Source organism: Baudoinia panamericana, assembly GCF_000338955.1.
Source record: "Baudoinia panamericana UAMH 10762 unplaced genomic scaffold BAUCOscaffold_9, whole genome shotgun sequence".
Classification (NCBI taxonomy): Eukaryota; Fungi; Ascomycota; class Dothideomycetes; order Mycosphaerellales; family Teratosphaeriaceae; genus Baudoinia; species Baudoinia panamericana.
The window spans coordinates 194,805-220,305 of NW_006911265.1; the positions used below are offsets into that span (position 1 = coordinate 194,805).

Sequence of the window (25,501 nt, forward strand, 5' to 3'; positions counted from 1 at the left end):
GTCAACTGTTGGTATGGCGTCCAGTATAGGTACTTTAGGTTGCTCGTTCCCAATACGCTTTCCTTGCCGTCACGGACAAGCTTGATCCGAAGCTTGATGTCAAGCGCGCCAGTTCCCTTATCTGGCCAGGCAAGATGGTCAAATGGCGGTGGATCTTGTGTGGTGTTCGGTGGGCATGCGAACTGCTCTAATGCTTCCATGGGGACAATCCAATTGCTGATGCTAGTTCCGAAGCCCTTGGAGTGGAATGGTCCTAAAGGCCGCATTTCGAACAGCTGGTGGTCGCGTGCAGACCAGTCATTGAGCATGACAAATCCAAAAATGTGCTCGCGGGCTTGAGCGATGGGCATACCTTGGCCATAAGGGACTGGCTGCGAAACGAAGAACCCCATCTCAAGCTCAAAGTCCATCTTGCGTGTGGGCCCTACAAATCGACGGATATGAGTACCAGCCATGTCTCCGAAGGTTTGCATGGGATTGCTCACCATATTTCGGTTCTGAATCTATGCCGGCGGAGAAGTAAACGTTCTTCGGTCGCGGAATATCGCGAGGAGTCGGCAGCACGGAGGAAACGCGAGAGTTATAGACCGAAGGAGCGTAGTCTGCACAGTATCAGCATTCGGTTGAGTAAGGACGTTGGGAAACGAACACCAGTTCTTTGCTATCGAATTCGCCGACATTTCTCCTGAACACTACGGATGATCAATCAGTGCCCCACACAAGCTGAAAGGTGTGGAGGACGCTGCTATACGTTGAGACAGTGCTCAAGCGAGGTATAGAAGTCGGAGAAGCCACCCATTTTCATAGGTAGATGACTTGTGACATTCTTCAGTTCAACGAGACAAGATGCGGGCACTTTGTCATCTTTGAGATCCTTCTGAATTCGCTCACGCACAGCTCGTCGGGCAGACCAAGGTAGTGCGGCGAAGGTGTTCAACGCTGGCTGTTCGACGCATCAGCGAAGTGTGTCCTCGTGGAAATTGTTAACGACGCTGTACTTCGGAAAACGCTTGTTGAGCAATGAAATTGTGACTTGATTCAACTTCGAACAGGCTCCCGTTCTTCGAATACTTGGCCAGATCGATGGCATGGTCTCCAATGGCGACTGCACATCGGGGTTTCGGCTCGGTTGGCGTCGAAATGATACCATATGGTAAATTAGCAAAGGTGAAAGGCTGCTTGTCCAGCGACGGAGACGGCATTGTCGCCTTCTGTCAAATGTAGCAATGCTCTCGCCAATATACTCTGTCGAAGTAAAGTCGTGCGGAGAAGGAGGAGGTGTCTCCGCATCGGTGTCGGTGAGGGCGGAGGTGGAGCCCGACGGGACCTTGGTTGAACCACCATGACTCTTTCAACCCACTGCTGTGGTTCTGTTCTGTTCTTCCCACACGTGCGCGTCCTTGTACGACATGGGCAATGTGATAAGTATGCCACCGGGTACTCCTGTGCAGATGGGCATTTCGTGAGTGATTGAAGCCTCCCATAACCAATCCGCATCATTCTTCTCTTTTTCTTACCATTCACTTCAATGCTAGTTCATACATTCGAGACCTGCCACAATACGCTACGCTGCTTCTCTGCCCGCATGCATTGTGGTATTACACCCTACGTTGTAGCTGGCCCTTGCAAGCGGTACAGCACCAAGCACATGGACCGGACCTATGCGGTTGTCCCACCCGCGAGCGCCGACATCCATATCTAGGAGACTAACAAACGCCATAGGAAGCTATCAATATCCTTGAGAGTCGGAGACGGTCAGTAAGACCGGAAACGAGCCATGCCACCAACCTGCTGTCAGAGTCGCTACCCAAGCTCGAGGCAGGTTCGCCACGCTTGAAGGGTGTACCCAGCATCGATGGGATGGCAGAGTGGCTGCAGCAGATAGGGCATTCGGTATGCTTCCGAACAGTTCAGGCTTCTTGACGCTAGGTAATTGATGGTGATCGCAGGCTTCCGAACTCAGCAAGCTCAACATCATTCACGTTGCAGGCACCAAAGGCAAAGGTAGCACTTGCTCCTTCACAGAATCTATCCTGCGAGCTCACGGAAGAAGAACCGGCTACCCTCGCAAGACCGGTCTTTATACGTCGCCGCATCTCATTGTACCCGAGGAACGAATTCGCATAAACTCTAAGCCTCTAAACGGGACACTGTTCGCCAAGTACTTCTTCGAGCTGTACGACTGTCTGCCGCAGCTTCAAGCCCCTCTCGACCCATCTAGGCCAGTTCTTCAGCGGGGACCACGTTATTTGCAGCTGTTTGCACTACTAGCCTTCCATGTCTTCCTCCGCGAGCAAGTAGACGTAGCGATTGTCGAAACACATGCTGGCGGTGAGTACGATGCTACTAACGTGATACGAAAACCTGTTGTCACGGCTATTACGACGCTAGGCTTAGATCATGCGGCGATGCTGGGAAGCACGCTCGACTCAATTGCATGGCATAAAGCCGGCATCTTCAAGGCGGGTGCTACGGCTTTGACTGTCACGCAGGATGATATGGCTGCCAGTGCTCTACGAAAGCGAGCAGCAGAGAAGGGGGTAGATTTGCGTGTTGTGGAAAGGGATGACAGGTTGCCGCAGAATGCGACACAGCTTTGTCCGAGCGTGCAGCGGACGAATGGTTCTCTTGCCGTTGCAGCCGCCGAAGCATGGTTGAGTCGCAACGCGCCATCCCAGGGATTGACCGCAGACGACGTGCGGAAAGGTGTTGAGCAGTGGACATGGCCCGGACGCTTTCAGGTTGTTCGGCATGGTCTTAACACATGGTTCCTGGATTCCGCCCACAACGAGATGAGTGTCCGCATTGCTGCTCAATGGTACGCAGAAGCAGCTTCCGCGGCGTCAAAGCAAAGCTCGAAGACAGCCCGAGTCTTGGTCTTCGCTCATATCAACGAGCTAAGAGACTCGACTGCGCTATTGGCCAGCCTTGCCCAAGCTCTGCGGGATACCGAAGCCAGCATACGGCATGCTATCTTCACTACCTATCCTGAAGTATCTGGTGGCGAGGGCTGTTCCGGAGACGAAACGCTCGCCTTGTTCGAACCGGTCTGGCGCCAGTACCATCCAGAGGGCGAAGTGACGTTCCATTCAACAGTGAGACAGGCTCTTGAAGCAGCAAAGCGACAAGGAGACCAATACGACGAGGTGCACACACTCATTACTGGCAGCCAGCATCTTGTGGGACCCGCGCTCAAGATGCTGCAAGAGGAAGGATGAGTGACGCTGTGCTGTGGACGCACCCTCTCACCTCCTACGCGACTTCATTGACACCGGGCGACTCTGCAACCCGCCTTCCTCACGACCGGCCGATACCGGAGCGATAAACGCAATATTCGTGACCAAGTCATCCAGGTCCACATCAGCGAGCTCACCGAAGCTTCTACGCTTCTGAGTCGGGGGCACTGTAGGTTTTGCGCGCGAAGTATCGTTCTTGCAAGGCGCGAGGAGCCAGTCGAGGCTGTCTTCGCCGGTAGTAGTCGCGCTATGCAGACGCACCAGCCTCTTCCCTGTGGCCGATTTCGCTTTGACGGCATGTTTCGCGCTCGAATGCGCTTCGGTCTGCTTAGCAGGATCCGGTTGTGCTTCCAGCCCCGGGGTTTGCTTTATTGGCGCCACCCCAAGAGAGATCGCCATTGCTTCCTGACTCTCCACTGTACCTGCTACGGAAGCCTTCTCTTTGGCTGCGGGGATTCGATGCGCGTTGTCAGGTCCGTGACTTTCTGGTCCGGCCAAAGCTTTTGCTTGGCGTGACCGCTTAGGCTTCGTTGCAGCTCGCTGCAACGCGCCTTTGAACTTCGCTGCTGGCTCTACCGCAGGCGAGACGCGTGCGATACGTAAGACATCTCCCGCAGCAACCAGCTCCGCCAGCTCATTGGCCGACGGCGGCTCCGCCTGCACCTGGGCACCCGATAACAGCTGCTGTTCCTCCGGCTCTGATTCTGCCTCTACACGGATCATGCGGAGCTTCTTCGTTGATGTTGCAGCCATTTGGCTCTTCGGCTCTGCTTTACGGTGCGGTTTTCTACGGCCCACGGTTCGCCTCTCAGTAACTTCAGCCTTGGCTTGCTTCTCCGGCGATACCGACCTCCTCGTGATGTTGGCGTCTGCTTCAGCCAGTGCTCGGCGGACATTGTTTCCTCCTAAAGCCTCGGCTTCCTCCGGCTCAATGTTCATTGCGGCTGACCGCTGCATGGCTCTACGCAGGGAAGGAGCGGACGCTTCCGCTGCGGGCGCAGACACGCTGTCTTCAGCCTTCTGTCTACGCTTTGCCGGCTTGGGCTGAGCTGCTGAATAGTCGGTCGTTTGCAACGCTCCACGCTTCCGACCTTGCCCCCTTCTTGAAAGTTGCGGCGATGCTGGGCTGGCTTGCGAAGTCACAGCAGCCGCCTGCTCTTCGGCTGACCTCTCTGCTTCGCTTTCCTTTGCATCGGGTTCAACACGCGGCCGCGAGAGACCTTCTGTTGGCCTTGCAGATCGATTGCACTGCCTCGCCCGAAAAGTTCGTGCCTTCACCATGACAACGAAGCTATCATCGCCGGGTCCAACTCTGGGCTTCTCATGTAGCAGTTCTAATGGCGCCGTCTGCAAGACATTCTTTTGTGCCGCTTCGTCTCCCCCAACCTCCGCCACCAAGTCCACGTCCTTTTTGGGGTGCTTATCCGGCACGACGGTGACAGTAGGTACGAGCACATCATTCTTTGGCGCATGTATCTTCCTCCGCTTGGTAGGCGGCTCGCTGGGATCTACTGCTGGTGCGATCGCAGCTGGCGCAGGGAAGTCGAAAGAGAAGCCAAAGTTAGCCGAGATGTCGCCTCGAGGTCTGTATACGCGTCAGAGAAGCTATTGCCATCCCCCAATATGCACACGATGTAAGTACCCTGCGCCCCGTTGTCGCATAAGATGTCTTTCATAGCGCGCTTCTGCCGAGCGAATAAGTGATAATCCCAGCCGAAGGCAATGCACACTCACCTTTAGCTGGAGTACTCTGTGACATGCTGTAGCTATCAAATGCTGATAGGGCTGAGTGCAGCGGGCGCAGTAAATAGAGAAACGCTGGGTATGTTGTTCAACTTCCGGATTGGGACTTGCGCCGGAGAAACGATGTTCCTAACACGTATATATTGAGCCTTTCTAAGCTCTCCTTCTCCACAAGTACTAATAGGAAAAGCACATCAGGATGGGATGGCTATGGGGCTCGGCCAGCGAGACACCAGCAGCAACAGATCCATACAGCAAGCTTGACCCGACTTTACGCGACTTTCTTGACAAGGAATCTCCCTCCAATGGCCAGGCCACCCGACCCTCTGCTTCCTCCCCAGCAGCACAACCATCACCGTCCACAGATGGCGCACCCAACACCTACCGCGCCCAACTTGGCTTTAAGTCGCCCGCCGAGAGGGAAGAAGCGCGGGTAGCACGACTAGACCAGCAACAAGCCTCCACCACTGCCCCCGCCGTCCCAGCCGAGTCCCTCTACCCAGATGGCCGCTACGCCCACCTTTGGGCCTCCTACCGCCCACAAGCCGAGATTGACGATACCGCGAAAACTGACCAAGACCGCCTCCGCGACGTCATAGACGCCTATCAAGACCGACGCGCCGCCATCGGTACCGCCGCGGTCGAGAACTGCGTGCAAGAACAAATGGCTGAGCGAGATTGCTGGGAAAACGGGAGTGCGTGGGAGCTCATGAACATGTGCCGCGGCAAGAACAGGGCGTTCTTTAGGTGTTATACGATGCAGAGTCGATTCTTGAAGGCGCTGGGGTATCTGAGTGCGCAGCGTAGTGAGGAGGAGGAGGAGCGGATACAGATGCATGCGGATAAGCTGTACCATGAGATGCTTGCGCGGGAGGAGGCGGCGGAGGAGGCGAAGAAGGCGGGCGTGGAGGTGCCTGCATTACCTCCTTTGCTGTCACCGGAGAACTTGACTGAGGCGTTGGGGCCTGACTCGGCCTGGGCGCGGAATCGGCAGCGAGCGTTGGAGTTGGGCGTGGAGGGCGTGAAGTTGGAGGACTATACGCCGGAGACGCGACAGCAGTTGATGAAAAAGTTGCAGAAAATGACGCCGATGGAGCGGGAGCTTGAGTTGCAGTTGATGGCGGGCGAGACGAGGAGTAAGATTGAGATTGCGGATCGCTTGCGGGAGCACTGGGCGGAGGAGCAGAAGAAGCGGTTGGCTAGGAAGGAGAGGGGAAGGGAGACGCCGGGAGACTTTATCAAAAGGTTGAGTGGGTGGGATAAAGGTGCGGAGGGATCCTTGACGAGCGAAAAGCCAGCGACGTGAAATGACAACCTAGGCTGATTGCTCGATTCCTGCCTTCTCCGTACAATCTGTGGAGTTACTTAGGGGACACCCATCGCAGGACAAGCTGTACGTTGTACATTCTACATCGCACATAAGGTCCGCTACTTTGCATCGTTCGCGGATTCTGCCGCGTAGCCTTACATTACTCGGCCATGACCGGGCGGAGAAGGTCGCTCCATCTGGAAGCATGTGAGCACGCTGCGACACTGTCTGCTTGCGTTAGCGCACCGCAAGGCCTGTGAACACTCATCCCGCCCGCTCAAGCCTTCTTCTTGCCCGCCGCATCCGCATCTAGCCCTTCATCTCTCAGCCCGTACAACGCCGCGATTCCCAGCAAGGTCAAACCAATGTTGCCGTAGACGCCGATGTCCATGGAGACATTGTGATGGCTTGGAAGTCTCCAGTGCTGGTAAGCCCCGATTCCGGTAGTGACATGGTGGAAGATCGTGATAAGCACAGCCGCGCGGGCGTACGGCTTCTTGTATTGAGATGGCGCGGAGTTGACTAGTGAGGAGCCTACCAGAGAGGAGGGGAGTGGGACCGCGTCGGCCAGGGCAATCAGGAGTAGAGCCAGTGCTATCAGCCCCCAGGCGTCGGTGCGGATCTTGAAGTTGATGGGTGAGAAAGTTAGCAATGTCTAAGACGACTCGGACGGCTCCGTGGATCGCCATGCTCACATTGTAAAGCTCGAGGTCTGAGGGCAGCGTTAGCGAGCTAGGTGAATTGCAGCAGGGGATGGAGGGGAGGGGCGTACCGTTAGCTTCTGTGACACCTAGTCCTTGGGTGAGGTAGGCTTGCGATGGCGGGCTAAAAGGACGGAGTAATACCATCAGCACTGCGTCAGACTGACCATAGGACTGTGTTGCTGTAATGCGCACCGGAACCATTCAGCGACCGTTTTTGGCGCAACGACGCGCATAAAGCCGCGAAGGAAGTACCAGAAGGCGGTGCCTATGCCTTGGTTAGAGCTTGACTGCTTACGTTGTGTTGACACTACTGACCGAAGACGTAGGCATGGTATGTCTGTGACTAAGGTTAGCTGCGAGTGTCCAATGCATTGTCTGGTTGTGAGTGCAAGCATACGTTAGTAAGACCTCTAATGGTTTCCACGGCCGACATCTTGGCTGTCGCGTGCTCGACTACTGATTACGACGAACAGAGCGGTTCAATGGGTTCGGAGAGTACTTTATGAGAGGTACATGCGTGGAAGCTGGTGGTTCACTTTATGTTCGTCGACGCGCGGTGAGCGACGATTTGCGTCATTGAGCGTCCCTCAATGGCACCACAACATGGAGTGGAGAGCTACACCATGCAAGCCACTCTGGAACGAGCGGGCAATGTTCCTGCGACCGTCATATCGGATATACACAAAGCAAAAGGCCTGGGTGCCATCACTTTAGACCATTATTAGCACAATAGAATGCTCGTGCCGTCTTGACGCAGGTACCGGGCTTGGAAATCGGAGCTTCCTCACAGACTCTACTCATCCTTAGTGGATCGTCGTCAAGAACGTTTCATCCCTATATGGATATGCAACAGCTTCAATCGAGTATCGCGTTGCGCTTACGCCACGAGTGATAAAGGACAGAATGTGTGAAAGGAAGATGTGAGCTCAAGCAGAGTCCACATCTACATTACTGGACGCCTCTTCGAAGTCGCAATCAGAAGCTTTTTATTACACTGTCAACATCCATGCTAGCGTAGCAAGAACACCCGCACCGAACAGAGGGATCTTCGCGTGTGCAGCCGCTGCCCTTACCGTCGCGCTAGCAGACACCGTCGTCGAGGCTGCGGTAGCAGTTCCAGCCCCAGTAGTGCTCGGTGCGTTTGTGCGGGTAGATGAGGCCTGCAAGCAACATCAGCAGTCTACCAACAAAAGTGAGACTTCTCCCGAGCTGACCACAGCAGCGGCTGGCGGTACAAAGGAAGTCCAACTAGCCAGACTGGTGGCCGAAGCGAAGCGAGAGCAGGCATCAATGTTCCGGCTGCTGTACCAGTCTACATCTGCCGTCTGGTTGATTCGAATGTACCTACATGTCGACAGGGCAGAAGGGTCAGCTGTGTCTCAGGACAACACAGACCTCACTACGTATTGCTTCGCTCACCCAATCCAGCACTTGCTAGCCGCGTTGTCGTAAATGCTCGGAACATAACTCCCAGACGCGTCATAGCAGTAACATGATGCTTGATCGCTCGGTGCGAGGGTAGTCCAGTTGGGCGTCAGCGTCTGGCATGCGAGTTGCATATCAATCACTCCATAGCAGTATGAGCGACTGCCTGTTGGCGTTGTGATGCGCGGATCCTGAGGGAGGGAGGGGACTTGGGCTACCGCGGCTTGGAGGAGCCAGAAGGCGATTGTGATGTGTTGTTGTGAGAAAAACATGGCTGGCAATGTCGAGGACGAGGAGAGATGGCTGTACAATGAAGGGGAGGGGGTAGGCACAGGATTGAGTGAGTGTACAGATGGCCTGGTTACCTAGATATTGACCGCTACGGCTCTGTATGCCGTCCAGCATGCGACGTCAATCGTGTCTTCACGAGGCAAGTGATCCTTCGAAGCCTCCGTTCAAAGCGAAAGAGTGTAGTGGTTATGTGCTATCGCATTTCGGGGAACGGTAGGCGAAGATAGGCGTGCCAAGGTGATCTAGACGGCACCTTTGGCGCCTGAGGCTGGGGAAGTGCACTCTTGGTCGAGGAGTATGCATAGGTGCATAAGCAGCCTCACCCAACCCTGATGGTAAGGTAAGACAGCAGTCCACTGCAAGTGGTAGCAGTTCTATTCCAAGTGATGTTGCCATCCTCTTGTACACGGTGGACGGTTAGATTATTACGCCTCCTATCACGACCCCTGCAAAGGCTGCCCCATCCCGCCCAATGTAATCATCTTCGTAATCATATACTCCTCAATGCCCAACTTACTCCCCTCCCTACCAAAGCCCGAGTGCTTGACACCCCCAAACGGCGCCGCGGGATCCGAAATCAACCCCGTATTAATACCCACCATCCCCACCTCCAACGCCTCCGCAACGCGATAACACCTCTGCACGTCCTTCGAGAAGAAGTAACCCGCCAGTCCCACCTCCGCCGAGTTCGCTTGCTTCACGACCTCAGCTTCGGTGTCGAAGGGGAATAGTCCAGCCACCGGACCGAAAGTTTCTTCGTGCGAGAGCTGCATCTTGTCCGTCATGTCGCGGATGACGGTCGGTTGGAAGTAATTCGATCCCAAGTCTGGCATCTTCTGGCCGCCCGCTAACACTTTGCCGCCCTGCTTTACGGCGTCTTGAACGTGTGCTTCGACCTTGTCGACTGCGCGGTCGTGGATTAGCGGGCCGTGGGTGACACCTTCCTCGTAACCGGACCCGACTTTGAAGTTATTGACCTTTTCTGTGAAGGCTTTGGCGAAGTCGTCGTAGATGCCCTTTTGGATGTAGAGTCGATTCGCGCAAACGCATGTCTGGCCTGAGGAGCGGAATTTGGATGCGATAGCGCCTGCGACAGCTACGTCAAGGTCGGCGTCATCGAAGACGATGAAAGGTGCGTTGCCGCCGAGCTCGAAGGAGAGCTTCTTGAGCGTGTCGGCGGATTGCTTCATGAGGAGTTTGCCGACGCGCGTAGAGCCGGTGAAGGAGACTTTCTTGACCGTGTCGGAGGAGGTGATGGTTTCACCGACTTCGGCTGTGTTTGCCATTGCGGTGACGATGTTGACGACGCCAGGTGGGATGCCGGCACGGTGGGCGAGTTCGGCGAGAGCGGCGGCTGTGAAGGGTGTCTCGCCAGGAGATTTGGCGACGACGGTGCAGCCCGCTGCCAGCGCTGGGCCAATCTTGCGGGTGATCATTGCGGCGGGAAAGTTCCACCTGCGAACGTCAGCACGACTCATCCAGTCGTACGTAAGGTTAGGACTTACGGCGTGATCAACCCACAGACTCCGACCGGCTCCTTGATCGTGAACACCCTGTTCCCCGGCACCGTCGCAGCAATGGTATCCCCATACGCTCTCGGGGCTTCCTCTGCAAACCACTCAAAGAACCCAGCTGCGTAGCTAACCTCACCCTTCGCATCAGCCATCGGCTTGCCGTTCTCCCACGTAATCAGCCGGGCCAGGTCGTCCGCGTTGTCCATCATCAACTGATACCACTTCCGCAGCATCCGCGACCGCTCCCTCGCCGTCAACTTCCTAAAGCCGGGCAGAGCGGCTGCCGCAGCTTTGATAGCTTCCTCAGTATCCTCTTTATTCATCTCCGGCATCGTGCCTATGAGCTTCCCCGACGCCGGGTCGAAGACCTCGAAGGTCTTGCCGGATTTGGCGCCGACCCATTTCCCATTGATGTAGGTCTCGTTCTTGAGCAACGACTGGTCGTTCAAGGGAGGGACGCTGTGCTGCATGGCGTAGGAGGCGCGTAGTATCCGTAGATGGTTAGAGGGTTGGATGTGCGAGCGGAGGGCGGGACGTGAGGAGGAGAGCAGGATGGAGAGGAGAGACTTCATGGTGGGCGGCGGGTAGTGTGCGAGACGGGGGCGGCGACTATAAGCGCTTCATTGCGTGCCTTATGCTGTTGAGCGTCATAATATCCCCGTAATAGGTGTATCAGCGAGCGACAGGAACTCATTCGGACGCATCGCCCGAGTTGGAAAGCACCATCCCTGCAAATTGCGGGGGGCGAATGACGTACCTTCCTAGCTGGGATGGGCGGTTGCCGTGGTAGACTTTCTTGAAGCATTGTGAACAGTAGCTGTCGCTACGTTGTGAACCGCAGACATTGCCGTGTCAATTGAGCGTGACGGACACTGGGACGGGCTGCCAAACCACCAGCTAACATTCGAGAAGCAGGTCGAGACCTCAGTAAGAATTGCTTTATACTGTATGGTGTGTCTTAGGCTGTATCAAGTACAAGCATTTGCAACGCGCCCTGCAACGTCCTGCAGATGGCTAACATATGAGGCCTGTGCATACCATGAGCCCCGAAACGCCTCGCTATGCATTTTACCTCGACAATGGTACAGTGTAGAGTCAGCCTCTCTCGCGACGTACAATCTCATGCACTCCGTGTGCGGAGCCGTAGGCGAGCGCACCCTACTCTTCGAGCGTCAACTAAACGTCCGGCGGGTAGGTCTTCTCGGCCATGGCATCGGCAGAGGGTTGGCTGTTGAGATAGCTGAGGTAGCAGTTCCAACCTAGTTTTCAGTCAGCACGTAGTCATAAGACATTTTGTGAGGCAACGACATCTCACCCAGCGACACGACATTGACAACCAGAACCCGATGCTCCAACGGCACAAACTTGAAGTTGGTAAACTGTACCCACGGCCACACCATCCAATTCTTGCTCAACGCATTCCAATAAGTACTTTCGAGCTTCTTCTTCGGATCCGTGCCCTCCAACACCGCCATCGTGCTCAAGAATACGAACAAGTTCGTGCTGGCGAAGATGCACTGATCTGCCGCCACCCGCGCAACGATCTCGAGGTTCGGTCGGCCAGGGAAGCGGACGCGGCTTTGGAGTAGACCGAACCATGTCGTGGCCGCAGGGCCGAAGATGCAGCCGCCGTAGAAGGCCATGCGGGCTGTGCGATTCAGGTCTTGGTTTCTGAAACCCCGGCGCTCGACACCCTGTTGCGCCATGGTGTCGCCGGTTGCGAAGAGGACGGCGGTGGTGATTGACTGAGTGAGGAGGGGGCGCGAGGCCAACCTAGCCTGGTACCTAATATATGGTGTCTGCTGTAAGCTCATGTTGCGTAGCCATCTTCTGTTCTGCGGGCGACTCTTACCATCGCAATGCCGAGGCCATCTTGACGGCTCAGGAGGTTGTGTGATGGTTGAGGAGCACTGTAACCGCACGAGCGATTGTGTCTGAAGAGATGCTGGAGGTGTGTAAGTTTTATGGCGACGTGTATCGCTTTGCGTTGCCCTCTTATGAGCACACGCGCGGTGTAGAAACGTTGGAGCGCAAGCAAGTGCTCAACACATTCAGCATTCAGCCTGATTCCACAGCTTCCTTTTTGGGACAGGGTTCCTGCGGCTCCAGTAAGGTGGGCGCTAGCCAAGGGTAGCTCGTGGGTGACGTCCCGAATGCGTGCATCATTCGTGTGCCCCGCCAAATATTCATTGTCATGTTCAGGGAACATACTAGAGGAAGGCTGCCGACACCTTCACCACCCCTCCCTTGAGACTGGTTAACGATACAGTTAGTTGCTACTAAACAACATCCGGCTGGGCTGAGTCAGTGAGCCAGCAATATGGCGACAGTGAACGGCGAGCCTCATCCGGAGGGTATCTTCTCACTACTCGACACCGACCTGTACAAACTGACCATGCAATGCGCCGTCCTCCAGCACTTCCCAGACATCCCCGTGTCATACAAATTCACCAATCGGACACCGCACATGAAACTCAACCGCCGCGCATTCAAGTGGTTGCAAGAGCAAGTAGGGTTGTTGGCCAACATTCGCGTAACGGATGAAGAGATCGCGTGGCTGAAGAAGACGTGCCTGTTCTTCGGCGAAAAGTACCTGCATTTCCTGAAGACCTTTAGCCTACGGCCAAGCGAGCACGTCAAGCTCAGCTTTGACGCCTCGAAAGACGCCGATGAGGACGACGAAGCGTTCGGCGACTTGCACATCGAGACACACGGACTGTGGATAGACACAATACTCTACGAGATCCCACTGCTCGCCCTCACCTCGGAAGCCTACTTCAAATTCGTGGACAGAGACTGGACACACGACGGCCAAATAGAAAACGCCAAACAAAAAGGCCTCAAGCTCCTTGAACACGGCTGCGTCTTCAGCGAATTTGGCACACGCCGCCGACGCGACTACAAAGCCCACGGAATGGTCATGCAAGGTCTTGTCGCCGCACAAAAGGAAGCCACCTCGCAGCATCCAGACTGGAGAGGCAAGCTCGGCGGCACCTCAAACGTCCACATGGCCATGCGCTTTGGCGTCGGTGTGGTCGGCACAGTGGCGCACGAGTGGTACATGGGCATCGCCGCATTGACGGACGATTACGCCAACGCGAACGAAAAGGCGATGGAGTGCTGGGTCGCCACTTTCGGACGGGGTGTGCTCGGTATTACGCTGACGGATACTTTTGGCACGGCCGCGTTTCTGCGCTCCTTTACGAAACCGGCGCCGAAGAGCGAGACACTTGGTACGCAGCAGGAAGGCGAGGATCCGTCGTACGCGGAGATCTTCGCGGGCGTGCGGCAGGATTCTGGTGATCCGATGCAGTATATCAAGGACGTCAAAGCTTTCTATACCGCGCAAGGGATCAAAGATAAGAAAGCCATTGTCTTCTCCGACAGTCTCAACGTGGACAAGTGCATACGATACAAACACGCCTGCGACGAAGCCGGTCTGACACCTTCATTCGGGATAGGGACGTTCTTGACGAACGATTTCCGGCACGCGAGTGATCCGCAGAAGAAAAGTGTGCCGCTTAACATTGTTATCAAACTTAGTGAAGCGGCAGGGAGGCCGGCGGTGAAGTTGAGCGATGATAAGGGGAAGAATATGGGGGATGATGCGCTTGTGCGGAGGATTAAGAAGGAAGTTGGGTACGAGGAGAGGACGTGGGAGGGTGGGGATGAGGCGCATAGGTGGGATGGTTGAGATATGGGTGGTCGGGTGGCGTTTGGGCGCATGGTATATGTATGGACGACTGGATGCTGTGATGATGGGATAAGGAATATAGATATGATACCCCAGTAGATGAACGGCAATGGATGGCATGAATGCAATAAGGATAGAGGGCGTGTCTATTTTTCACAGTCTATTCGGCTGCTCATATAGCATACTCCTGCAAGTGCTTCGTTTGTGTTTCTGCTGTCGTCCCCTCGCCTTCGGTATGCCAGATCCCGGCATACCTTCCTCACTCGTCAAGCTTTCGCCTCCGAGCATGTCAACAAGCATCTTTCCGTTTCCACGACGCTTTCTATTGCCACAACTTCCACCACACCCTCCAATAACTGACGTCTGCCCAAATAGCGTACTACCATAGCTCGCTAGTCCGACGCTTCAATCATGGGAGAGGTAGCGATCAAAGTCAAGTGGCAAGGGAAGACGTACGATGTCGAGATCAGCCCCGAGTCGACGGGCGAGGAGCTCAAGATGCAGCTGTACAGCCTCACCAACGTGGAACCGCAGAACCAGAAGCTGCTGGCGAAGAAGATGATCAAAGATGATACGCCCCTCTCCTTCCTCAAACCCGGCACAACCATCACATTAATGGGCTCGGCTTCGGCAGACGTCGTGATGGATCGGCCTGCAGAGAAGATGAAGTTTGCGGAAGACATGACGGAAGCAGAACTGGCGCAGCAGGCGGGCGCGATGCCGGCGGGCTTGCAGAACACGGGCAACACCTGCTACGCAAACGCCACGTTGCAGACATTGCGTGCCATTCCGGAATTGCAACAAGAGCTGCTGGGTTACAAGCCGAACATCGCCGCTCCGGGACCGTCGAGTAACCTCTTCTCTGCCGAACAGCTCGCCAACTTCGGCATCGGCGGGTTAGGTGGAGGTAACGACCTCGCGTCAGCATTGAAAGACTTGTACAAACAGATGAGCGAGACTCAGCACGGCTTCCCACCCATCATGTTCCTCACCACTCTGCGCCAGAAGTTCCCGCAATTCGCAGAACGGGCGAAATCCGGCCATGGGTACGCACAGCAAGATGCTGAAGAGGTGTGGTCACAGCTCATCCAAGTCTTACACGAGTCGCTCAAGCTACAAAACGGCGGGCAAGATGGTTTTGGAAGCTGGGTGGCGAAGTACATGGGTGGCAAGTTCGAGGTCACAACCAAGTGCGACGAGACGGAAGAGGAAGAGGTGCAGGTGCAAGAGGAAGACTTCCACGACTTGAAATGCAACATTGCAGGCGATACGAATCATCTCTCCGAAGGCATGCGCATTGCCCTGAATGAGAAGCTGGAGAAGAACTCACCCACGCTCGGCCGCGAAGCAACTTACACCCGCACATCACGCATCTCCCGCCTACCCAAACACTTACCCATCCACCTCGTGCGCTTCTTCTGGCGCAAAGACACGAAGAAGAAGGCCAAGATTCTGCGAAAGATCACCTTCCAGCACGAGATCGATGTGACGGAGTTCTGCACCGATGAGCTGCGCAAGAAACTTGTTCCCGTGCGCGACAAGGTGCGGGAGATTAGGAAGGAGGAGGAAGATGTCGAGCGGGCGAAAAAGAGACAGAGGCGCATGAAGAAGGAGTGGGAGGATTCCGTTGGGACGGAGGGGAAGGTGCGGGGTGATGAACCCATGCAGAAGCGGAAGGAGAAGGAGAAGGAGCGGGAACTCAAAGCCAAGGGCGGTCCGGCGACGGAAGGAGAGCTGAAAGCGGACAAGGAGACGGCGCGGAAAGACGGCGAGGACACGCCCATGGCTGGCACGGAGGAGCAGAAGTTCAAAACCGACGAGGAGATCGAGAAGGAACGCGCAGAAACAATCTTATCAATGAAAAAGGACCTCCTCGCCGCCGTCCACCCGGACCTGAAAAAGGATCCCACCGCCAACCAGACGGGCCTCTATGAACTCCGAGCCGTGGTGACGCATCAGGGCTCTTCGGCCGATTCAGGACATTATACGGCATATGTCAAGAAGACTGCGGCGCGGAAGGGTGAGGCGGAGGATGGGAAGTGGTGGTGGTTCAATGATGAGAAAGTTTCTGAGGTGGAGGGTGAGAAGATTGAGACGTTGGCGGGGGGTGGAGAGTCGCATTCGGCGTTGATCTTGCTGTATCGGGCCGTGGAGTTGCCGGTCATCGACGAGAAAGGCCAGGATGGAGTGAAAGCGTGAGCGGAGGTGGTTTTTGCCCGTCTGCTTGACGTCGTGCTGATACAGCTGGGTCGGAAGTGAAGGCTGACAAGCATAACACAAAGTATCTCTTTTCATTTTCCTCCACTGTCAGGCGCTGTAGTGAGTGGAAAGGAACCACATTGTCACGCCCTTCCTACTCCTCAGTAGTAGACCCAGGGCCCTCTTTGCAAGCGTTCCGAGATGGAGATGTGTGAGCGTGGCAAATTGACCTCGCTTTCTTGCGCTGCTTAGTGCAGGGTTGGTGGGAGTGAAGGTCTCATTCTGCGCTTACAGCTTACATGCTTACACCTTTATAGGGTGATGTCCAGCCAAAAGTTTGTGCTACCCTGTCCCGCGCTGTGCTGCTGAGGGTTTTGGACAGCTCCTAATCTGCCCTGAATGCGTTGCTCTCTTCCCGAAAACGCCGCTGTTGATGTGCATGCCAAGTTTGCCTCCTTCCCAGTGCCCCAAGCGCAGCCCTCCTGATAGCTGCGTCCTGCGCAAGCGCAGAGCTCCAGTAATTCTCTACCTTCTTCGATCAATCGGTCAATCAATGACCATCGCCTCCAGCTCCGATTCAAGATCTATCACCTCCGGTTCCGTCTTCTCCTCAGCAGCCCTCGCGTCGTGCTCTGTCAGCGTCTTGACTACTTCCCCGAAGACCGCTGCGGCCACGCAGGAAGGAACAGCGTTGCCTATCTGCCTCCTGATGGAAGTCCTCCCCCCGAAGAACCTGTACCTTGTGGGGAAATCTTGAAGTAAGGCGCACTCTTGCAGAGAGAATCCGCGCTTGCCATCTGGATGCTGGTCCCATATCCCGGTGCTTGTTGTGATAGTGTACTTGAGCGGCTGCCCCGAGTCATATGGGCGGTGATGCCGCTGGATGACTGCTTCCATATCAAGATCGATAACGTTGGGTGAACGAGCAAGGGCGTCACGGACGCTAGTGAAGGCTTTCAAACCGGGTCCGTGTGTTGGTTTTGGGAATGATGGCAGAGGCTCACCTGGACTATACAGAAATGTTAGTAACAGCGGATTACGAAGAACAGTGAAGAGCTTACCCGGATGCGATTATGAAGAGGCGTTGGCGTTCGGCAGCGTTGCCGTAGTCTTTACAGTTCAAGCGAGTACGCCAGTTCACGCTGTAGCTTGCCTGCGTAAACTCATGTATGAGAGAGCGAAAGACGTCAATGTTGCGTGGCTCGGTAAGGCCATCGACTTCCTCAAGCGTGATGATTCTCGGCCGGTACTTCTGTAAGATCGCCTGAACACTCCAAATGAGTGCTTCACGCTTCGCATCGTCCTTCCCTTGACAAGTATGCGCGCGCGACCATGGCTGGCACGGAAAGGAGATATGCAAGACGTCTACGAAGTGATACCACTTCGCAGATCTCCCAGCCGCGAAATCAGTGATATCACGTTGCTCGACTGCGACGTTGGGGTTGTTCCACTTGTAGGTCGCACATGCACTTGGGTCAAGGTCTAGGGCGAAGCTGGGCTTCAAGCCAGCTTGTACAGCCCCGCAAGTCGCTCCGCCCGCTCCTGCGCAGAGATCACCAAAGGTGAACGTGAAGTTATCGCTGGTTTCGTTCGTCTGTGCTGGCGGGGCTGGTCTTCTCTTATTGGAGCTTACACGACGCTTGTAGGACTCGGTGATACTGCTGTCAGGCCGGGTACGCTTCGTGATACGGCCGTTCACGTTCACCCGAGTGTAGTGCTCGGTCACAGTAACTTCTGTGACCTCTTCGGGCTCTTCATCCTCGTCCAAGGTTAGGTCGATATGCACATCAAGCTTCCCGTCACGCTTGCTCCTCGCCTTGGCCTTAAAGCCCGCCTCTGTTGCATTACCAGAGATTCTGGACACCAACTTGCCGCGCCACAGCTTGCGCAGTTGTGCTGCCGCTGTACCGTGTCCTGGGCTCGCCTCGCTGTTATGTAAGCGGCGAAGCACCGCACCACTCGGATTCTTCTTTGTGTGGTCGTCGAATATCTCAACATACTCCCAGCGACAGACAAGCGGACCTCTTACTTTGAGGTCTTCGGTGTCAAGGTACGGCAAGTCTGTCCACAAAGATCTGGGAGCACACGCTGGCCACACCTGATTGGTCTTGATCAAACGGCGAAGGGCGACAACTGCAGACAACGGATACGAAAAGCTCTTGTTCGAGCCGGCGAGGCCTGCGCGGTCGTCCTCGTCAGCTCTCGATATGCGGCAAACCTCGTTGCATCTGCGTAAAAGCATATAGTTCATGTCCGATGCTCGTCGGTAGAGTTCGCCCTGCAGCTGTACCTCTAAGCCTGCATTGTAGCTGTCGAGGATCCGCTTGACCTCAAGAAAGTGGCCATCAGCAAGTTCGGCGCAGTCTCCGACGTTGAGGACAGCGCCAGCAAAGGTTCGAACTTTTTCCAGTTGGAAATATCTGGTCGGTACATCATCTGCGGCCGCTTGCACACCGTCGATGATTATGACCGGTACTTCTTCCATTTCTCCAATGGCATCGCCGCTATCGTTGTCATGCGTTAAGTCAATCAACTCTAGACCTGGAACAAACTCTTTCAGATCCTCACTCAGAGATGACATACTTGTCGGCTGTGTCAGCTCGTCGTCGAGCACGATGGGCGATTTGGTAATGCCCAAGCGTACTCTGATCGCGGCTGTAGTAAGTTGCCGCTGATGTTCCGTTCAGAGAAGTGAGAGTGACTGCGCTTATTTTCTCGCCAAGGTAATCAGCTGCCGGACGTTTGAGCGTAAGCGAGGATGTCAAGTGGGTTGGGTGCAGCGAATAAAGCACTCGTATATTGCACCGAGGTAGAGGAAGGATGATTGTGGTGGAGGAAGGACGCACGAGGTACGACAACATAATTAGCGAAAGATTAGGCGGCCGAGTTACACGAAACCGGGACGTGCCGCCACCGGTGAGAGCAAGGAAAGAAGGAGCGATGAGCGTAGGTTAGCATGTGGCTGAGTGAAAGTGAGAACGGTCTGAGACATGAGAGGGAAACCAAACTTCATCTTGATCATGCCCTATCGCTCTACGACACGTGAACAAAGAGCCGGAAGAGCCTAGTACGCGCGAGCTCTGGGCCGTTGGAGAATGGAATGGCAAGTCACCGGAAGATCTGTAGCCCGGAAGGCGGGTATGAAGGCCAGAAAGCTCTACGGCGGGCGCCTTCTGGATTAGGAGAATGGAGACACTGCGCATTGCATTACGAGTGATTTTTCGCGGTAGGTGAGAAGACTGCCAGAATAGCATTATTGTAGCCGCTGCAATGGTCCACCGGAACAGCCTTGCTACCGAACGTCTTGGTAAGAACTCCATCATGGCCTGCCAACGCCATCAGTAGTAGCTAGGATGTGTATGCGTGCATTCACATGCCTGGCAACAGGCTTTCAGTATGTGATGTGTCCACCTGATTCGGTATACAAAATTGTTAGAGTGAACGGTAGTGGGGAGCGGAGCGAAGTGAAGTGAAGTGAACGCAGGAGGCGTGACCTTCGTTCGGCTTTGGCTCGGCAAATATCGGATATCCGAATTCCGATGCCGACGTCAATCTGGAGGCAATCGAAAAATGCTGCATACGCCAGCAAGAGGTGACTGCTGTACAGAGTGAGTGCCACACCATCAAATATCCAATTCACAATGACTGAGACCGACTGCGAGCCGAATGAGTCACCAGTGAGTACTGCGGTCTACAGGTAGTCATTCGTGAAAGGCAGGGTACCGCTCGATCAGGTCAGTGAGCATCAAGTTTCCTTAACGGTTCCATCAGAGCTATGATGATTGCAAAGCATGATGTTAGACTTCTTGAAGACGACTTTTGGGTTGTTCTGAAGAAAATTCACTTCCTGAAACTCCACACACTCAATACGGTTCATCAGTCAATGCATCGTTGCGTACAGCGTGTTGCTAACCCAGCCTTAGCCAGCACATCGAATACAGTAGTCCTGGGTGAAAAAACGTTCCAAAATGTGCGGAGTGCGTACTATTTGGGCCCAGATGCCATCCACACCCAATCGAACTGGTCCGTGTCTGACTCGGGTGGCAGATAATCGCTTGCCTGCTCAATTCAGGAACCGAAGAGGCAGCGCCCGAACTCCATCAGGCACTGTTCTACTTGCAGCACCGCGGTCAAGATGCGTGTGGCATAGCGACATGCTCTCGCGGTGGCAAGGTGTTTTCGTGCAAGGGCAATGTAAGCGGACCACTCTGTAAAGGCACGACTTTGCCGAATGTAACTAACCGTTCACTCACCATACATAGGGTCTAGCAAGCAAAGTGTTTCAAGATGGTCAAAGGGTTCAGGAGCTCTCCGGATATATGGGCGTCGCTCACTTGCGATATCCAACAGCAGGCTCATCCGCAAACGCTGAAGCGCAGCCTTTCTACGTCAACTCGCCATATGGTATCCTTCTCGCCCACAATGGTAACCTTATCAACGCACCGGAGCTAAAGCGATATCTTGATCAAGAAGCGCATCGCCACATCAACACTGAATCCGACAGTGAGTTGATGCTTAATATCTTCGCAGACGAGCTCAACCAAACCGGCAAGGCCCGCGTCAACAACGAAGACATTTTTGCTGCACTGGAGAGGATGTACAAGAAGTGCGAAGGCGGCTGGGCATGCATAGCCATGCTTGCCGGGTTTGGCTTGATCGGCTTCAGAGACAGCTTCGGCATTCGACCAATGGTACTTGGCGAGCGACCTTCATCGTCCGGAATCGGCAAGGACTACATGATGGCTTCCGAATCTGTTGCGTTAAACCAGAACGGCTACGGAAACATCAGGGACATCTTGCCCGGCCAAGCCGTCATCATCGAGCGCGGCAAAGAGCCAGTCTTTTCCAGTGTGAGCGAGCAGAAGGCTTACGCACCGGATATCTTCGAGTACGTCTACTTTGCGAGACCAGAAAGCATTATCGATGGCATATCTGTATATCGGTCAAGGCAATTGATGGGCTATCGGCTAGCCGAGACGATCAAAAACCAGCTCGGTCCGGATCAGCTCCGAGAAATCGATGCAGTCATTCCCATTCCCGAGACATCCCTTGTATCAGCATATGCAGTTAGCAAGCATCTCAAAAAGCCTTACTGTCAAGGCTTCGTCAAGAACCGATACATCTTCCGTACATTCATCATGCCTTCACAGCGTGCGAGACAACGCGGCGTCCGAGCGAAGCTCAACGCTATACCGGTTGAGTTCCGCGACAAGAACGTTTTGCTCGTGGATGACAGCATCGTTCGCGGCACGACGTCGCGGGAAATCGTCAACATGGCGAAAGAGGCAGGAGCGAAGAAGGTGTATTTCAGCAGCTGCGCCCCGCCCATCACCAATGCACACATCTACGGCATCGACCTGGCGTCGCCGTCGGAGCTCATCGCGCACCACCGGACAAGCGATGACATAGCCGAGCACATTGGCGCTGATGCTGTTATCTATCAAAGCTTGGACGACCTAGAGTCAGCTTGTGCACAAGAAAGTCCGCGGGAGGGTCAGCGCTTCGAAGTCGGCGTCTTCTGCGGCAAATATATCACGCCGGTATCTGATGAATACTTTGATCATCTCGAACGGGTACGCGGTGAGGCAGCAAAGCTCAAGGTGATGGACAAAGTGAGACAAGCTGTGGTGAAGGGCACAGCAGATGAGACGCAACTGCGCATGGCCGCGAACGGTGTCGACGTCTCCGACCATGGCGAGATCGTTGCTAGGGACAGCGGCAGCGATGGCGAGTCACGTATGCCTAAAAGGCACCAAGTGGCGAAGTTGAGCGGCATCAATGGCCACTCGGACAGCGTAAGAGCAAGAGATACCCCCACTTCGGATATAGCACTGTACAACATCAACGACACGTAAGGATGGGTGTCTGGACGTCGGCACGGCCAGTGTACAGAGAGGGTATTTGGGAGCGTTGTTTCGGCGTGATAGAGAGGACTGGCTCAGTGCTGACTATGTAAAAATTGCATGAGAGAACATAGATGTGATAAAGCTCGCATAGGTCTGCGCTCGACGACGGTCAAATTATGAGCACAACGACGTCCCCAGCTAAAATGAATTGGCCTGAGACGGTACTGCGTACGCTAGTCGGTAGAGTAGAGAGAGCTTCTACTTGCACCGTCTAATCGTAACCCGCTGGCTCTGCAGGTCTTCTGGAGCCTTGATTGTTCGACCCATAGCTGGGGCGACTGAACCCCGCGGTTCGTGGATTGGTTTTCATGAGCCTTGGACGTCTGTGGAAAGGCTTAAGACTCCGTGACTACGGTGCTTCGTCAGTGCCGGCCCTTCTTAACATCCTGCATAATCGTCGGCCAAGCGCCTTTCTTCTGGTCCATAATACAGGTGTCGTGGTTGGTACCTTTAAGCACGGTGGTGGTGACATCCATCACGTCGCCTACGCCGGTTTGCTTCCAGCACTCCTCCACGTACCGTCTTCCTCCCTCGCCTATCATAACGTCGGACTCGGCGAAGAAGAACTTCAACCGCAGTTTCGCCGGGCTGGCCTTTTGCGTCGATTCCCAGCGCTCCCTCTCCGATTGCACCAGTTGATTGACGTAGGCAGAATAATCCTCACAGATACCCCACGAACCAGCCTCGCCCTTGTTCAGGCAAAGCAGTAACTCCTGGGTAGCTGCTTCTGTATTCTCAGCGAGGAAGTACTTGATCTGAAGCTTCTCGGCTGCGTTTCCAACTTCCTCGCTGACGCCTAGCTTCTCCGCGAAGGTCATCTCGCCCGAGTTTGAGGTGCCTGGCTCTGATTGGAACAGTTCAGCCGTTGAGGTTATCAAACCTCCGGACCAGGAAGTAGCTGGCATAACCCGGCTGAGTATGAACCGATTCACACTGGACCAAGAATGGAGCCATGATATCGGCAGCCTTGAACCTAGGCTCGGAAGGGTCGCGTGTGTGTGTTCCTTGTTCGCGAATGGTCCCGCGAGAGCTACGTAAGGCGCATTTGGATCGAGGATATCGCGGAGATAGTACATGGTGTTGAGGAGGTACATCGTACCAGCGCTGTGGCTGACCAGACTCACGTGCTTGACATTCAGCTTCTTCAATAGCGCAGGGACCGTTTCGAGCCAGACCTTGATCCTTATGTTGAGAGGACACAGTGTTGAACCACCCATGCCTGGCCTTCAGCTTATCAGTATGCTCATTGTAGTTTCACGCAGGCCACCTTTACTGACCTGTCGACACAGATTATTCGGACGCCGATTTCGTTGGCAAGCCGGTTGATGTCGAGGCAGCCATAGCGACTACCAAACATCGGGCCACAATATAGTATCACTGGCAATGTACTGTCCGCGAAGTTGCTGGTAGTAGCGTACGTAATTCGTAGCCTCTCATGTTCGGGCGTCGCCGATAGCCACATGCATTGGTGCAGATGGTCTGCACATAGTATCCTAATAGCCTCGTTCATTGGTGTCCTTCAATGATCCGAGGTCGTGAGCTGCGTCTGTACGTGCCGATACGCATGAATGCTTCTACACCATTGCCGATTTACCCGCTGTGTTGTTGGTCATGAGGTGGTCGTGATCCAATTGATGTCGGGCGACAATAAGACGTGTGTTTACGACAATTAACGTGCAGGTTGCACGAGGGATCAGTACTGTAATCCACCATCTCGAAGCTCTCCTTATCAGACCTTCGGCATTTGTAGGCGCACCATCCCACTGTCGCCACGCTTTTACAGATCGTTTGTTACGCAATGTTGGATCATGTTCCAGTGGATGCCAATGATAGATGACACTGTACGTACGTACAGCAAGATAGCAACCCAGCGACGAACCTAAGTACCTCCGCGCCCAATGCTCAATGCTCGATGGAGCACGAACATACAGTACTGTAAGGACAGGCTCTTACGCTTGCGCGATGGCGTACGCTCGTGTCTAGAGGGCACACGACAACTATGATACACCTAAAAATGGCTACATATAACGACTTTTGGACGACTGCGGCGCGTTCGCGACGCGCTGGAATGTGGGCTTGACTTTCCCGGTCATATCTAACCCTTCTTCTCTACTTCCATACTTCCCATTAAGGGCCTTAGGGCGTGCTCTCTGGTATGTTTCCAAATGGCTGTCATTTCATCCTCCAAGCCAAGCCTCTTAACCGCCATCCTTGCAACATTAGCCATCCTCATAGCACTCAAGTCCTTCGTCCACATCGAACCCATCCAGGAGCTGAACATGAGTCTAGCTCGATCGCTCGGACTGCACCGTAACCGCGACCTGGTCTTGTACTCTTTCTTCGAGACGCCGGAAGCGACGCAAAACTTCAATTTCTTCCTCCGCCATGGTTTACACGCGGAAGCAGACTTCATCCTCATGATCAACGGAGGGCACAGCATGGACTTGGCAACATTACGGTACCTACCAAATGTCCGGATTATAGAGCGGGAGAACCGCTGCTTCGATCTCGGAGGCCTTCACGAGATCTTCACAAACGAACCACATTTGGCGAAGCGGTATAAGCGCTTCATGTTCTTGAACGCATCCTTACGAGGCCCCTTTTTCCCTCCATGGGCAAACGATATTTGTTGGAGTGATGCATATTGGAACAAGCTTGATGCTCGGACGAAAATTGTCGGCATGACTTGGAACTGCGCGAACAACATTCCCTTGCCGCCGCACGTGCAAAGTATGATTCTAGCATTCGATCAGCGCACGTTGAACGAGATTCTTTTGCCAAGAATGAAGTGTTACGAGTCCATGGATAGTGCCATCAGAGATGGTGAGACGGCGATGACGAGTTGGGTCCTTGACGCAGGAGGTGGTGCGTACGCTATGGAGAGTCGCTTCCAGGCTCATGCTGGCGAAAGTGGTAGGAATACCACGGCGTTCCTAGATTGGTGCGTCGGGACTCCTTCGAACGATGTACTGCATACTGGCTTATGGGAGGGTTCAAGCATGCACCCATATGAAACAATGTGAGTGTTTAAGATGATTAGGGCCTGGGTTCTGATACTGATACCGCCGGACCATAGCTTTACGAAAACGAACCGAGACTGGGACGAACGTGACCGCAAGACGATCGATCTTCTAACGGAACACGTCGACTTGAGTGGGTACTCAAGCTACGACAGTTGTCGATGAACTGCGCCTTGCAGTCGTCCGAGCTTCCAATGTCTGTCGAGGATTTCTGCATAGTTTACGTGCCGTGCATCTTCAGTCTTTGATTTCGTGCGGCGCACCGTGCTTGACTCCACAGTCTTCAGCCGTGACTACTGCAACGGGACACGTCGCTTCTTGAAGTGGTTGTGCATGGTTTCCATACGACCATGTAGGTGTTTTAGTTAGCAATACAGCTGATTGGTATCGACCGAAAACATTAGCGGCGCCCTCTCAAAAGCGTTCAACGCTTTCGTTGCTTGAACAGACTACGTTAGTG

At 54.5% G+C, this 25,501-nt stretch overlaps 15 protein-coding genes across 15 annotated transcripts; 6 read left to right on the top strand and 9 right to left on the bottom strand.

The window, feature by feature from the left end:
- Positions 1-54: 54 nt before the first annotated feature.
- Positions 55-1,271, bottom strand: BAUCODRAFT_546940 (uncharacterized protein). Its single transcript, XM_007680095.1, has 6 exons — positions 999-1,271; positions 752-943; positions 650-692; positions 486-602; positions 353-424; positions 55-275 (listed from the first exon to the last, which is right to left on the bottom strand). The coding sequence occupies exons 1-6, from the start codon at positions 1,200-1,202 to the stop codon at positions 223-225; spliced, it is 681 nt and encodes a 226-aa protein (XP_007678285.1). The 5' UTR covers positions 1,203-1,271; the 3' UTR covers positions 55-222.
- A 377-nt stretch (positions 1,272-1,648) lies between these two features.
- BAUCODRAFT_149557 (uncharacterized protein) lies at positions 1,649-3,218 on the top strand (the record flags this gene model as incomplete). The annotated part of the gene is made up of 3 exons (XM_007680096.1): positions 1,649-1,666; positions 1,723-1,893; positions 1,950-3,218. 3 exons carry the CDS (start codon positions 1,649-1,651, stop codon positions 3,216-3,218), a joined length of 1,458 nt encoding a protein of 485 aa, XP_007678286.1.
- A 27-nt stretch (positions 3,219-3,245) lies between these two features.
- On the bottom strand, positions 3,246-5,026 carry BAUCODRAFT_158010 (uncharacterized protein; the record flags this gene model as incomplete). Its single annotated transcript, XM_007680097.1, has 3 exons — positions 4,971-5,026; positions 4,879-4,921; positions 3,246-4,821 (listed from the first exon to the last, which is right to left on the bottom strand). The coding sequence occupies exons 1-3, from the start codon at positions 4,993-4,995 to the stop codon at positions 3,246-3,248; spliced, it is 1,644 nt and encodes a 547-aa protein (XP_007678287.1). The 5' UTR covers positions 4,996-5,026.
- A 75-nt stretch (positions 5,027-5,101) lies between these two features.
- BAUCODRAFT_547292 (uncharacterized protein) lies at positions 5,102-6,400 on the top strand. Its single transcript, XM_007680098.1, has one exon. It carries the CDS (start codon positions 5,179-5,181, stop codon positions 6,283-6,285), a length of 1,107 nt encoding a protein of 368 aa, XP_007678288.1. The 5' UTR covers positions 5,102-5,178; the 3' UTR covers positions 6,286-6,400.
- Positions 6,401-6,425: 25 nt separating this feature from the next.
- Positions 6,426-7,822, bottom strand: BAUCODRAFT_547313 (uncharacterized protein). Its single transcript, XM_007680099.1, has 6 exons — positions 7,390-7,822; positions 7,308-7,329; positions 7,185-7,257; positions 7,061-7,113; positions 6,984-7,000; positions 6,426-6,910 (listed from the first exon to the last, which is right to left on the bottom strand). The coding sequence occupies exons 1-6, from the start codon at positions 7,423-7,425 to the stop codon at positions 6,566-6,568; spliced, it is 546 nt and encodes a 181-aa protein (XP_007678289.1). The 5' UTR covers positions 7,426-7,822; the 3' UTR covers positions 6,426-6,565.
- Positions 7,823-8,077: 255 nt separating this feature from the next.
- On the bottom strand, positions 8,078-8,703 carry BAUCODRAFT_35622 (uncharacterized protein). The gene is made up of 2 exons (XM_007679809.1): positions 8,207-8,703; positions 8,078-8,152 (listed from the first exon to the last, which is right to left on the bottom strand). The coding sequence occupies exon 1, from the start codon at positions 8,687-8,689 to the stop codon at positions 8,408-8,410; it is 282 nt and encodes a 93-aa protein (XP_007677999.1). The 5' UTR covers positions 8,690-8,703; the 3' UTR covers positions 8,078-8,152; positions 8,207-8,407.
- Positions 8,704-9,145: 442 nt separating this feature from the next.
- Positions 9,146-10,692, bottom strand: BAUCODRAFT_73540 (uncharacterized protein; the record flags this gene model as incomplete). The annotated part of the gene is made up of 2 exons (XM_007679994.1): positions 9,146-10,163; positions 10,214-10,692. The coding sequence occupies 2 exons, from the start codon at positions 10,690-10,692 to the stop codon at positions 9,146-9,148; spliced, it is 1,497 nt and encodes a 498-aa protein (XP_007678184.1).
- A 706-nt stretch (positions 10,693-11,398) lies between these two features.
- On the bottom strand, positions 11,399-12,094 carry BAUCODRAFT_124035 (uncharacterized protein; the record flags this gene model as incomplete). Its single annotated transcript, XM_007680100.1, has 3 exons — positions 11,399-11,481; positions 11,538-12,007; positions 12,075-12,094. 3 exons carry the CDS (start codon positions 12,092-12,094, stop codon positions 11,399-11,401), a joined length of 573 nt encoding a protein of 190 aa, XP_007678290.1.
- Positions 12,095-12,390: 296 nt separating this feature from the next.
- On the top strand, positions 12,391-14,034 carry BAUCODRAFT_35624 (uncharacterized protein). The gene has a single exon (XM_007679810.1). The coding sequence runs from the start codon at positions 12,543-12,545 to the stop codon at positions 13,914-13,916; it is 1,374 nt and encodes a 457-aa protein (XP_007678000.1). The 5' UTR covers positions 12,391-12,542; the 3' UTR covers positions 13,917-14,034.
- A 197-nt stretch (positions 14,035-14,231) lies between these two features.
- BAUCODRAFT_35625 (uncharacterized protein) lies at positions 14,232-16,337 on the top strand. Its single transcript, XM_007679811.1, has one exon. It carries the CDS (start codon positions 14,328-14,330, stop codon positions 16,113-16,115), a length of 1,788 nt encoding a protein of 595 aa, XP_007678001.1. The 5' UTR covers positions 14,232-14,327; the 3' UTR covers positions 16,116-16,337.
- Positions 16,338-16,661: 324 nt separating this feature from the next.
- BAUCODRAFT_25605 (uncharacterized protein) lies at positions 16,662-18,696 on the bottom strand (the record flags this gene model as incomplete). The annotated part of the gene is made up of 2 exons (XM_007679764.1): positions 16,662-17,124; positions 17,177-18,696. 2 exons carry the CDS (start codon positions 18,694-18,696, stop codon positions 16,662-16,664), a joined length of 1,983 nt encoding a protein of 660 aa, XP_007677954.1.
- Positions 18,697-18,997: 301 nt separating this feature from the next.
- Positions 18,998-19,660, bottom strand: BAUCODRAFT_547429 (uncharacterized protein). Its single transcript, XM_007680101.1, has one exon. It carries the CDS (start codon positions 19,436-19,438, stop codon positions 19,067-19,069), a length of 372 nt encoding a protein of 123 aa, XP_007678291.1. The 5' UTR covers positions 19,439-19,660; the 3' UTR covers positions 18,998-19,066.
- Positions 19,661-19,926: 266 nt separating this feature from the next.
- On the top strand, positions 19,927-22,177 carry BAUCODRAFT_547528 (uncharacterized protein). Its single transcript, XM_007680102.1, has 4 exons — positions 19,927-19,986; positions 20,039-20,092; positions 20,163-20,309; positions 20,378-22,177. The coding sequence occupies exons 2-4, from the start codon at positions 20,084-20,086 to the stop codon at positions 21,968-21,970; spliced, it is 1,749 nt and encodes a 582-aa protein (XP_007678292.1). The 5' UTR covers positions 19,927-19,986; positions 20,039-20,083; the 3' UTR covers positions 21,971-22,177.
- Positions 22,178-22,330: 153 nt separating this feature from the next.
- BAUCODRAFT_35628 (uncharacterized protein) lies at positions 22,331-23,932 on the bottom strand. The gene is made up of 3 exons (XM_007679812.1): positions 23,299-23,932; positions 22,470-23,245; positions 22,331-22,370 (listed from the first exon to the last, which is right to left on the bottom strand). The coding sequence occupies exons 1-3, from the start codon at positions 23,529-23,531 to the stop codon at positions 22,357-22,359; spliced, it is 1,023 nt and encodes a 340-aa protein (XP_007678002.1). The 5' UTR covers positions 23,532-23,932; the 3' UTR covers positions 22,331-22,356.
- Positions 23,923-25,439, top strand: BAUCODRAFT_35629 (uncharacterized protein). Its single transcript, XM_007679813.1, has 2 exons — positions 23,923-25,040; positions 25,098-25,439. The coding sequence occupies exons 1-2, from the start codon at positions 24,187-24,189 to the stop codon at positions 25,204-25,206; spliced, it is 963 nt and encodes a 320-aa protein (XP_007678003.1). The 5' UTR covers positions 23,923-24,186; the 3' UTR covers positions 25,207-25,439.
- Positions 25,440-25,501: the final 62 nt, after the last annotated feature.

Coding starts and splice junctions, on each gene's coding strand:
- BAUCODRAFT_546940 (XM_007680095.1), bottom strand. CDS start 1,202: ATGCCGTCTCCGTCGCTGGACAAGCAGCCTTTCACCTTTGCTAATTTA. Junction 603..649: donor TTCGATAGCAAAGAACTGGT/GTTCGTTTCCCA, acceptor GATACTGTGCAG/ACTACGCTCCTTCGGTCTAT. Junction 425..485: donor AGATTCAGAACCGAAATATG/GTGAGCAATCCC, acceptor GTCGATTTGTAG/GGCCCACACGCAAGATGGAC.
- BAUCODRAFT_547292 (XM_007680098.1), top strand. CDS start 5,179: ATGGGATGGCTATGGGGCTCGGCCAGCGAGACACCAGCAGCAACAGAT.
- BAUCODRAFT_547313 (XM_007680099.1), bottom strand. CDS start 7,425: ATGTCGGCCGTGGAAACCATTAGAGGTCTTACTAAC. Junction 7,330..7,389: donor CCATTAGAGGTCTTACTAAC/GTATGCTTGCAC, acceptor CCTTAGTCACAG/ACATACCATGCCTACGTCTT. Junction 7,258..7,307: donor ATACCATGCCTACGTCTTCG/GTCAGTAGTGTC, acceptor ACCAAGGCATAG/GCACCGCCTTCTGGTACTTC.
- BAUCODRAFT_35622 (XM_007679809.1), bottom strand. CDS start 8,689: ATGTTTTTCTCACAACAACACATCACAATCGCCTTCTGGCTCCTCCAA.
- BAUCODRAFT_35624 (XM_007679810.1), top strand. CDS start 12,543: ATGGCGACAGTGAACGGCGAGCCTCATCCGGAGGGTATCTTCTCACTA.
- BAUCODRAFT_35625 (XM_007679811.1), top strand. CDS start 14,328: ATGGGAGAGGTAGCGATCAAAGTCAAGTGGCAAGGGAAGACGTACGAT.
- BAUCODRAFT_547429 (XM_007680101.1), bottom strand. CDS start 19,438: ATGATGGAGTTCTTACCAAGACGTTCGGTAGCAAGGCTGTTCCGGTGG.
- BAUCODRAFT_547528 (XM_007680102.1), top strand. Junction 20,310..20,377: donor TGTTTTCGTGCAAGGGCAAT/GTAAGCGGACCA, acceptor CACCATACATAG/GGTCTAGCAAGCAAAGTGTT.
- BAUCODRAFT_35628 (XM_007679812.1), bottom strand. CDS start 23,531: ATGAACGAGGCTATTAGGATACTATGTGCAGACCATCTGCACCAATGC. Junction 23,246..23,298: donor CGAATAATCTGTGTCGACAG/GTCAGTAAAGGT, acceptor GATAAGCTGAAG/GCCAGGCATGGGTGGTTCAA.
- BAUCODRAFT_35629 (XM_007679813.1), top strand. CDS start 24,187: ATGGCTGTCATTTCATCCTCCAAGCCAAGCCTCTTAACCGCCATCCTT. Junction 25,041..25,097: donor ATGCACCCATATGAAACAAT/GTGAGTGTTTAA, acceptor GCCGGACCATAG/CTTTACGAAAACGAACCGAG.